This window comes from Dipodomys spectabilis, unplaced genomic scaffold (assembly GCF_019054845.1).
Source record: "Dipodomys spectabilis isolate Male_0828 unplaced genomic scaffold, ASM1905484v1 ptg000233l, whole genome shotgun sequence".
NCBI classification, from domain to species: Eukaryota; Metazoa; Chordata; class Mammalia; order Rodentia; family Heteromyidae; genus Dipodomys; species Dipodomys spectabilis.
Window position 1 is genome coordinate 109,313 of NW_024870910.1, and position 11,371 is coordinate 120,683.

Here is an 11,371-nt window from a genome sequence, read left to right on the forward strand (position 1 = left end):
CTAGCACTCTACCACTTCAGCCACAACGCCACTTCTGGCTTTTTCTGTTTATATGGTGCTGAGGAATCAAACCCAGGGCCCTCATGCATGTAAGGCAAGCACTCTACCGCTGAGCCACCTTCCCAGCCCCAAAGTATACTGTTTTGAAGAATCATGTAAATAGCAAGGTTGAGAATATAAATGTGTACAGTGAACAATAAGTTTCTCTTAAGGGCAATTTTTAACAGGATTTTCCCCCTCTCTTTCCAGAGCCTTCCTTAAACATTCAGCAGAACTTGTGTACATGCTAGAAAGCAAACATCTCTCCGTAGTCCTACAAGGTAATTAGAATAATTCCTAAAACATGACCACATGCCAGTCAATCTTGGTGACTCTGCATCCTTCTTAGCTATCTTTTACCTACAGTTCTGTCAGATACACTAGCAGTTTTCACATCATCAGAGTAAAACAACCATGCAAGCCAGGCACTGTTGGCTCATGCCTCTAATCCAAGCTACTCAGGAGGCTGAAATTTGAGGATTGAGTTTAGAAGCCAGCCCAGGCTGGCTTCTGAGAGTCTGTTGTTTTCAGTTAACCAGCAAAAAGCTGGAAGTAGAGGTTTGGGTCAAGGGTAGAATGCCAGCTATAACTGGAAAAGCTGAGTGAGAGCAGCATGAAGCTTTGAATTCAAGCCCCAGTACTGTCGTAAAACAAAACAGTGGTGTAAAGACTGTAGGTAGAAGAATAGAAAGGAGTCCCATTTCTACCCTTAATAAATCCTTCCTCTTTCATGGCACAGGGAAGTCCCATCCTTTATTGGATTCATACCTAATACTAATTTTTGCAGGCATCCTCCGTAATCATGCTGTCTTCCTAATTCCTACAGATGTGTTTTAGCTTTAATGCTTTCTGACTGTTGCTGTAGTATACACTTAAAGGAAACAGTATGAGGTCAAGAATTCACCAAACTGAATAGACAATGATATTAATTTGGGCTAATATTTGAAAAGGACAAACTGCAATGTAAAACTCAGTTAAGCAAGGGATAATGATATATTAAATAATTTTAGTGCTGATACAGTTTCTCAGTTTACAGATAAAGTTCAATAGACATCATGCTACCATTTTCCCAGTGCATAGTGTATAAATGCAGAATGAAAATATTTTCACCATCGAACTTTACACACTTTATGAAGCACAAATACTTAAAACACAGGTGAGGGGAAAATAGTAGTATATACACTTAGCTGTTTGCAGTTGGAGTTGTTTAACTCACAATTTCATGTAAAGACTGACAGGCACTTTCTCTTCTTCTCATTAGAAAGTCCTCCTAGCCCCAACTTCTCCATGTATTTGTAATATAAAACATTTCAGAAGAGCTGAGCCAGTTTTGTTGACACATTTCAAGTGTTTTTTTAGTGTGTGCATGTGTGTGTGTGTGTGTGTGTGTGTGTGTGTGCACATGCACGTGCACACTTGTGTTGACAATTTAAGACCTTAAGCTTGCTAGGCAGATGCTCTCCACACAGATTGCACCTCCCACCCTCCCATACCCCCCACCCCCTTTTTGTAGAGGTTATTTTCAAGGTTGGTCTCTCGTCACCAGGCTAGCCTGGCTGCCATTCTCCTACTCACGTTTCCCTGTATCGCTGGGGATGGCAGGCTTATACCACTGCACCCAGCCATCAGTTGAGATAGAGTCTTGAGAACTTTTATGCCTCAGTTGGTTTTGAACCTCAGTTCTCTAAATCTCTCCCTCTCAAGAAGGCTAGTATTCAGTCCTGATCTGCCACAGTTTATTAAGGTATAATTTACATACTATTAAATTCACCCATTTTAAATGTACAGTTTAGTTATTAGTAAATTCATAGCCTAGTAGTAAATATATAACTTAGTTTTAGAAAAAATTTAAGACAGCTTTAGAATAGTGAATTACCTAGTTTACTTCTCCTTTCCTTCACTATTTCCCTTTGTCGTGATTATTTTCTTTCCATTTTATTGACAGAGGAAGAGGGAAGAGACTTGAGCTGTCTGGTAGCTTCTCTGGTTCAAGTGATGATGGATCCATATTTCAGGACAATTACTGGATTTCAGAGTCTGGTACAGAAGGAGTGGGTCATGGCAGGGTACCAGTTCCTAGACAGATGCAACCACTTAAAGAGATCAGAGAAAGAGGTATCCAGTCTTCTTTCCTTATTAGTAGTGCTCAAAATAAAACTTTGTGTTATTATAAAAGTAGCTAACAGGGTTTAAAAAATGCAGCATTTCGTATATATCTTAGCTTCCTTACTCAAACTAGTAGATTAGAATCCACATTGAAGTACTTACAAAGGGTTGTCATAGATGAGCCTAAATACCTGCTCACTGCTAGCATTTCAGGAAGAGCCAGGACAGCTGGCAAGTAGCTACCTTCATGTTGGTTTGCTTTCAGGTTACTGTTGCTAGTTACTGCAGTTAGTTTCCCTCACTCTGAGTGGTGCTGGTGACCAGGCCTGGTACCTTGAGTACATTGAGTGGTGACTTAGCTGCACTGCAGCCCGTTGGTGACTTACTTAGCTACACTGCAGCCCATTGGTGACTTACTTAGCTACACTGCAGCCCGTTGGTGACTTACTTAGCTACACTGCAGCCCATTGGTGACTTACTTAGCTGCACTGCAGCCCATTGGTGACTTACTTAGCTGCACTGCAGCCATTGGTGAAAACCTTTGCCTCAATCCTGCCACCACACCATCCTGTGTGAACCTTGATGGATACTTCAGCTGAGACTAAAAACCTCCAAGCCATAACTTGACTCCTGATTTACCAGCTCAATGCAGAATCAAGAGATGGATGAAAGCACAAGGCAACCTGACCACACCAAAGGTTTACAGTTCTATAGCAGCTGATCTAATGTTAGATAAGTGAATGAAATTCTGGACAAAGATTTGTAAGAATATGGGGCTGGGAAGATGGCTCAGTGGTAGAGTGCTTGCCTTGCATGCATGAGGCTCTGGGTTCGATTCCTCAGCACCACATAAACAGAAAAAGCTGGAAATGGTGCTGTGGCTCAAATGGTAGGGTGCTAGCCTTGAGCTGAAGAGCTGAGGGACAGCACCCCTGCCCAGAGTTCAGGCCCCACGACTGGCAAAAAACAAACAAAAAAAGATTTGTAAGAATAAAGCTAGATGCAGTGCTTCACCTCTGTAATCCTAGCTACGAGATAGAGTTGCCATAACTGTGAATGGAACCTCACATTTTCCTAAAATGGGACATGTGGGGTGAGTGGAGAGGACCACCTTTGTCACAGCTTTAGAGACAGAGGCTGCTGGATCTATCCAGAAGATGCTGGTGTCTTCTAGGACCTTGTGGTAGAGCATGGCAAGAGTTGTCGGCAGCTCCCGCCCCTGGGCTTCCGTCATGTTGGCTGCTTTCTGGGATCACAGGATCTTTGGGGATGCCGAGCCTACGGGATCAGCCAGAAATTACAATTTGGTTGAGCACTGTGTTGTATGTGCTGAGAAACTGTTTTCAGGATATGCTTCAGTACATCTTTGCTCTTCCCTATTTGTATAAGGCAATGTGCTAATCACCTATTTGCTTGACCACTTCTTTTCACTCCTGTTAGGCAAATAAAAGTTGGGTGGGTAGTTCTGATTGCACATGCCTCTTAGCATCAGCAATATATTTGAAACTAAAATGTACACCTGGGACAGCATTAAATAACCCCTGCCTGTCTGTGTTACCAGTCTCCCTTGTTTCTGCTCTTCTTGGATGCCACGTGGCAGCTCTTAGAGCAGCATCCAGCTGCCTTCGAGTTCTCCGAGACCTACTTGGCGGTGCTGTATGACAGCACCTGGATCCCACTGTTCGGCACCTTCCTGTTCAACTGTCCTCACCAGCGGGTGAAGCAGAGCACAGTAAGTGACAGCCTGGAGCTATCATTAATGCATAGTTAATTGCATATAGAAAAGGGCTATCCAAATTATTCAATACTCAGGAGGGCTGAGATCTAAGGATTGTGGTTCAAAGCCAGCCCAGTCATAAAAGCCCATGAGGCTCTCTCTTATCTCCAATAAGCTACTCAAAAAGCCAGAAGTAGTCCTGTGGTTCAAATGGTATAGCCTTGAGCACAGAGACTCGAGGACAGTACCCAGGCCCTGAGTTCAAGCCCCAAGTCCTGCAAAAAATGTTTTTAAAAATGAATATTACTCTAACTACCTTAAGCATTGTGCTTTTGGATTTATATTCATATATTTGAGTTGTTGGTTAATTTTGAAAAATTGAAGATACTTATTTTAGTGGAGTATTACAGTGGATCAGTGGAATAAAGTTGTTCGAAGCAAGTTTATTTTTGTTCAGGAGTTGTGGAGCAGAAGTTTATAGACAAAGACTTAGTATGACACTGAAATTCTCTGCAGATACTCACTGCGTATTCTCAGAGTCGCTTGTGTCACATGGTTTGGATTGTTTCTGATGACAATTCATGGGCCTATAGGTAGAGTCAGGAAGGCGTGGGGAGACTATCAGGCCAGTCTTGGGAGCAGCCTCTCCATGTGTGCCAAGTTTCTACACACCACAAGTTCTGTCTCATTTGAGTGAACTAACTGTGAGAAAGAATGCAGAAGTGTTGCTGAGACTCCAGAGAGAGCCAGAGGCAGCCATGCCAGCCTGATGGAGACTGTCGTAGAAGGCATTATTGCCTTAGCATTGAGACCTAAGCATGGACCCTGAGTTTTAAAAACTGCTAGGCCTTAGTCCTCCCGGGCTAAGCCTGAAGCCCAGGTTCTTCCTCTGTGTGGTGGCCCCACCCATCTCCAGTCTCCCTTTTGGTTTCATTGTGCAAGATGCAGTTGTAGACTATGTGGCAATAAGCATCTTATTCCAGATGTGTTCGGCTACGGCAGCAGGGAGGGGATCCCAAAGAAGGGGCCTGGGTATGGTTACGAGGGCAGAAAACAAGTCACGAGGCAGGCGGGGCAGCCCTTGTCTCAGCGTGGGGGCCAGCCGCAGAAGGCAGAGGGCTGCTTCCCCTGCGTGAGCAGGGGCTCAGAGCACTGCACCTGTCTCTGAGAGCGCTTTAGATTGGATAGCTTGGGAAGGACATCTTTGTACACTTTATTCTAGGCTTCTCTTGCTAAATGCAGAACCGAGTCCCAGAGGTTCCAGAGGCCTTGCTCCTAAAATACTCACTTCCATTCTCACGTACAGTCATTGTTTTTCTGCCCTGCTTCTTTTCCAGCTTACCCTCTCTGGCTCTGCCTCTCCCGGCTCTCTCCACCCTGCCCCTTCAGTGCCCCCGGTCCATGCTGGTCCACCCCTGCACACACACAGTGCGGGGGCCAGGAGGCCAGGCCTGCTACCTCATTAGAACATGTCCCATGAGGGGCCGCAGCCTTGAGTCCTGGTGATGGGGAGAGACAACCCCTGTGTAAGCTTAGCTGTATTCTCCATAGGCCAGGATATGTTAACAAATAGATTTCTACTCAGAAATGGAAAGGCAAAACGTTTAACAAGCGTTTCAGTTGCCTTCCCTGTTTCATGTTCTCGTGTATCTTTTCATATTCAGCTGTTTCAAAAGTTTTTCTGACAAACACTAACATGGGTCCCTCCCGTCCTCCCTCCCTGTGGACCTCCATCCTTAGATCTCAGCCTCCTGAGTAGCCACAGTTACAGGCATGAATCCCTGGCACTGGCAAGTTTTTACTTACTTGGAATAGAAAAATTTGTTAAACCTTTAACGACAGTGCTATTACCTAGTGTACTCATTTCTCAGCGATTCTAAATCATTATGGTTGGAAAGACACGTGGCTGTCACTCAGCCATGATGGCTACTTTACATTTTTTCCTAGAACACATTATTTCTCCAATTTCCAAACAAACTGACTGTTTTAAAATTAGAAAATTTGGAAAAGGTTGAAAAGCACAGAACAGAAAATAAGCCAGTTCCCACCATCTCCAGATTCGGTATTTGGGGATATTTTGTGCAAGGATTTGCACTGTAAACTCGCTGTAGCCTACGTCTGTCACCCAGCTGCGGTGACGCTAGGATCTGTGTCACTAGGGTGACTGCTTAGTTTCGGATGGTCTGGGAGCTGCTCACAGAGGATCGCGTTGTCTGTCCTCTGCCCCAGGGAGGGTGGGCGGTTCGCATGCTGTGATGGGGAGTCAGCTCACCAGGCTGCATCAGCACACAATGGGCGCATTGCTGGTGCCCAGGCACTGGACTACCACCGTGGTGCATTTTCCCTCTCCCCCCCACTGTCGCGCCCTGAGATGGGATGCGGTGTGCTGCATGGTGTCGCGCATGCAGCTTTTGACACCTGTTCAAATGGTTTTTATGTTGTCTTTTTGCAGGAATTTGCTATAAGCAAAAATATCCAACTGGGTGATGAAAAAGGCTTAAAATTCCCCTCAGTGTGGGACTGGTCTCTGCAGTTTTCAGCAAGGGACCGCACCCTTTTCCACAACCCCTTCTACATCGGCAAGAGTGCGCCCTGCGTGCACAACGGCTCGGGGAAAGCTTTCAAGCGGACAAAGGTAAACGGCACGGGAGAGCAGCCGGTGAGGCCTCCTGCCTGCCTGTGTGTCCCGAGATCGTGAAGCTGGGCAGTACCTAAGAGGTGGCAGATTGTGGCTCTGAGCCTGAAAGCCACCTGATCTGCTCATTTCTCTTTCTAGAATGAAGAATCTTGAAAGATGTCTCAATTTTATCTTTCCTAACCCATAAGTCTTTAAAATGTCTATGTGCTGTGCTCCCCTCCTCCTCCATGGGTGTGTGAAGCATCAGCATCAACCCCTGACCAGTGAGCTGAGGGAGGGAGCCCCGCAGGACTCCAGCAGCGCTCACGCCAGTCTTTCCATTGCATTGTTAGCAATTGGGGTTTTGTTGTGGTAACAATGTTTTTAATGTGCTAGTACAGGGCTTGAACCATCCTGGGCACCGTCCCTTAGCCTTTTCACTCAAGGCTGGCGCTCTACCACTTGAGCCACAGCACCATATCCAGTTTTCTTTTTTTTTTTTTTTTTGATGGTTCATTGGCAATGAATCTCAAGACTTCCCTGCCTAAGTTGGCATTAAACTGTGATTCTCAGATCTCAGCCTCGTGAGTAGCTAAGATTGCCGGGTGTGAGCTACTAGCAGCCTAGCTTCCATTTATGTTTTTTAAAAAGGGCTGCTTTCTTCCTGTGCAGAAAAGCTACAGCTCTACGCTGAGAGGAATGCCATCGTCCTTAAAGAACGGCGTCATCAGTGACCAGGAATTACTTCCCAGGAGAAACTCGCTCATACTAAAACTCAAGCCAGACCTGCTCCAGCACACCGACAGCCAGCACAGTGAGATGGAGCAGTATTTCCAAGAGTGGTTTTCCAAACCAGTCGACCTGCATGGCGTTATTCTGCCACGTGTCTCTGGAACCCACATAAAGCTGTGGAAACTGTGCTACTTCCGCTGGGTGCCCGAGGCGCAGATCTCCCTCGGGGGCTCTATCATGGCCTTCCACAAACTCTCCCTCCTAGCCGACGAGGTGGACATGCTCAGCAGGATGCTGCGGCAGCAGCGCAGTGGCCCCCTGGAAGCCTGCTATGCCGAGCTGGACCAGAGCAGGATGTACTTCCGGGCCCGAGGCCCGCACGATGCCTCGGCCACACCCGACTTCCTCTCTTCGTCCTTCCCGTTTTCTCCCGTGGGGAACCTGTGCAGGCGGAGCATCTTAGGAACACCGTTAAGCAAATTTTTAAGTGGGGCCAAAATATGGTTATCTACTGAGACGCTAGCAAACGAAGACTGAATTGTCGAGTTCCTCCTGAACATCGTGAGGGAAGCCTGTCAGTTCTTCCCTCCCGATCAGAATTGCTAACATAGGCATTTAAAACAGGTTATTTTATACCTAAGAATATAGTTGAAATTTGCACTAACCCTGAAAACCATGTTGAGTCATGTTCCCCACAGTTCTTTCCAGAAAAGTAAGTTTTGTTTTTATGTCTTTCTCCTGTCATTACCAGTCTGGCTTATTTTTGGGTGATCTACAAACATTCCCCCTTTCTTGTAACTGTGATCAGATGGATCAGGTGAGTTGTACATGTTTTTCCTACCATCTACTAATCGTTAACCAATACTCAGCCTCATGACCAACTCAAGACAGGAGATGCATTCCTTGCATCTCCAGGGATGTGAGTAGATGCTAGATCATCCTGTGTCCTGCTCACGCTCCGTGATCCCTGCATGAACTCACCTGACCAGGGTCCAGTGTTGGGGAATTTGTTATTTTAGATCTCCCTTTGGGGCCTTACAGCACTGTGATTTGGAGTCAGGAGTTTGCTTCTAGCGCCATAGGACTGCCTTTACAGTGATACGCACTGCAGCGTTAAAACATTCGCTGTAGGTGGTGTGATTGGATTTAAAAGTGCCTTTGATATTAAGCTATGAATCACAGAAAAAGTTTATTTGTTAACATTCATGCATTATTATAATCCCACCACATCTGCAAATAGATTGTTCATACTAAGCTTCCTACCAGTAGCCCTGGGAATCCCCAGAGCCACGTTTCTAAAAGGTGCCAAGGGCCCAGCAGCCTTTGGGGTCCTGCTCCCAAGTTGAGGCAGCTGAGGGAACCCCCTCTCCACGGCAGGACCCCAGGGCAGTAGGGGCTTTCTGGGCCTCCCCCAACAATTCCATTTATTAATACTGCCGTTATCGTAAACCGCAGAAGTGCCACCCCCTTCCTAATTGACAATAGTGCCGAGAGATGTTTGCTCCTTTCTGAGATCCCTTTGGTTTCCCACTATGATAGAAGCCTGGCCAACACTGCAGGGTGAGCGCTTAAGACTAGCCCCATAGTAACAGCACTGCGCACACCCAATCCCCCACTCTCCGCCCCCCCACCAAGTTTAAAGCACAGCCATCTCACATTTGACTGTTTTCCTTTCTTAAATTGCCATCCTTCAATATTTTTTTTAAAAAAAATTTATAGTCAAGTGTCTGCTTAACCTATTCCCTTTTTAAAACAAGATGGTTGCTTTTTCAGACAGTCTGTTTACCTGCCTGTGTACGGACTAGCTGATTCTCCTTTCATCACCTGCCTTTAAAAAACAAGTTGATGTCTCTAACAGAGGTTGCTATACAATGTCTTAGGAGATTCATCTTAGGGATAAACCCAGCGTTTTTGCCAAGTTGTTTCCTAGAAACTAAGGGCTACTTCCAGCTAATACAAATAGCACTTTTGCATGATATATTTTATACCCCGATTAGAGGCCAGCCCTCTCAAGACACCATTCTGGCTGTGCTACTAATTCTTCCTTTCATTAAGCTGCTTTTTTTAAAAAGAAATTACAACTGGTTCTAAATTTATTGTTTGAGCATTTCTTCCCTTACATTTATTTCAACTCTAGCAATTTTTCCTTCTTGTTGGTGTTCGCTTACCAGTTTAAAAAAAGATTAGGTACTATTAATGCTATTTTAAAATAGAAAATGGGTGTATTTTTGTATGGTAAATTCAGTTAAGATTTTTTTTTAATTTTTGCTGGATAATTGTTCTATCATGATTATTGTGCCACACCTCAGCGTGCATAATATGAAAAACAATAACAGCCTTAAGCCTGGGCGGTGGTGATGGTGGTCGGGAGGCGTGGCTGTGTACAGCAAAGAGCTCCGTGCTGGCAGCCGCAGACTCTAGTGCTGAACGGAAAATCATGTGTGTTATTCTTCTATGATGAGAACCAATCTTAAAACCAAAAATGTCTAACTTCTATTTAAGTAAAAGATTTGAGTTTGTACTAACAGAGTGTGAAACCTTTTCAACGCTACCCTTCAACAAAGCCTTGTGGTAGCAGTATCCTTTGTTGTTAATACTTGATTGTATGACAAAACCGTTGTGCCTAGAACTCGTGAGCTGAAGTAGCACGCACAGGAAGGTGAGAGGTCGTGTTCAACAGAGTGGATGTGAAGGGCACTGACTGCTAAATAAAATTTCTAGCGGAACAGTGTGTTGTCATCAGTACGGGTCCATGCACAAGGGTGCAGTGATTAAAGACGGGAAGGCATCTCTTAGCTCACACGCTCATGCTAACCCTGCAGCCTTTTTGCTGGCCCTCCAAAAGGGGTGTAACTCAGTCACATTGGGCACAGTTCAGAATTCGTTGTAGTGGTGCCACATGGGTGTCGGTGGGCCACGTACTGTCTGCATTTCCTCCACTAGACAAAAACTGGGGAGCAAATAGTTTCTCCAGGAGGACCCTTGAATCCCTGAGAGCCTGGAACCCCAGGGGCTGTTGGTAAATGTTTTAAGAATCAGTTGTTGGCAAGGAGGGGGAAACTCCTATTTGGTTTTGTCAATTTGTAGTCCCTGTCATAGCTGATTCCAAATACCACAGTGGCAGTCATTGAACTGGGCGCTAGAAGAGAGCCCATTTTCCTCATGAGCTGGTATGCACTGGTACTAGCCAACACCTTTGATTGGTACCAGGGTTTGAATTCAAGGTCTCTTGCTTGCTAGGCAAGAACTCTTCTATTGTGTCACACCCCTAGCCCTTTTCGCATTAGTTAATTTGATGCAGTGTCTTGCATTTTGCCCAATCCTATGCCTAGACTGTGATCCACCTATTTTATGCTTCCTATTGAGCTGTCTTAATTTTCGGTTGTTTTCTTTTTGCTTATTTAAAATTTTTTTATCGTTATAAAAGGTGATGTACAGAAGGCTTAGTTATGTAAGTCAGGTAAAGAGTACATTTCTTTTGGGTCGATGTCCCAGTTTATCTTGGTCTAATTTTTGAAATAGGTGTGAGCTACAAGCTGAGCTTCTTGGGATGGAATCTTTGGATTTCTGTAACTGTGATCTCCATCTCCCCTGCCAGCTAATCTCAGCCTCCCACACAGCTGGCGTGGTGCTTACCACCATGCCCACAAGGGTCACGTACCCTGCATGGTCTAGAACCGTGATCCTCACAATTGCAGCCTCCCAAGTAACTAGGGTCACAAGTGAGTAGGTGCCAGCACCTGGCTAGATAAAAAGCTCTACAGAGCAAGGGTAATGGGCACAGGCAGAGCTTTTTTTTTCTAGCATCAGGACACAGATTTTTAGCACATGTATACACAATCCAAGAGTCTGACTGGCATAATGCTTCTGTAGTCAGATGCAAATATCTGACTCCTCCTTCCCAGGAAGCAGGTTTTAATTCCCAAAGCAATCAGAAAACAGAAAACAGTATCTAAATGTGTAAAGAAGTATAGAAAAATTTTGAAATTCAAAATGTTGTTTCCCAAATACCAGAATCAGAGTGCTACTTTTATAAAAGACCTAAAGCTGTGAGTGAATTGTGTTTGGTGTAGGCCCCCCACTCCAGCTTTTTATAACTAATAACACAAATCCACCCAATTACTAAAAAACCATTTAATCTCTTTTTTAAGTCCTCACCC

At 44.9% G+C, this 11,371-nt stretch overlaps 1 protein-coding gene across 2 annotated transcripts in view; it reads left to right on the forward strand.

Annotated features, from left to right (window-relative positions):
* Mtmr10 (myotubularin related protein 10) overlaps positions 1–9,937 on the forward strand; it is a 43,321-nt gene extending 33,384 nt beyond the window's left edge. For both annotated transcript variants that reach the window (XM_042698588.1, XM_042698589.1), the window contains 5 exons: positions 250–320; positions 1,985–2,154; positions 3,707–3,877; positions 6,315–6,497; positions 7,152–9,937. In XM_042698588.1, the coding sequence (XP_042554522.1) occupies positions 250–320; positions 1,985–2,154; positions 3,707–3,877; positions 6,315–6,497; positions 7,152–7,748 (1,192 nt within the window). In that variant the 3' untranslated portion in view covers positions 7,749–9,937. The remainder of the gene's footprint in view (positions 1–249; positions 321–1,984; positions 2,155–3,706; positions 3,878–6,314; positions 6,498–7,151) is intronic.
* The last annotated feature ends 1,434 nt before the right edge of the window (positions 9,938–11,371 follow it).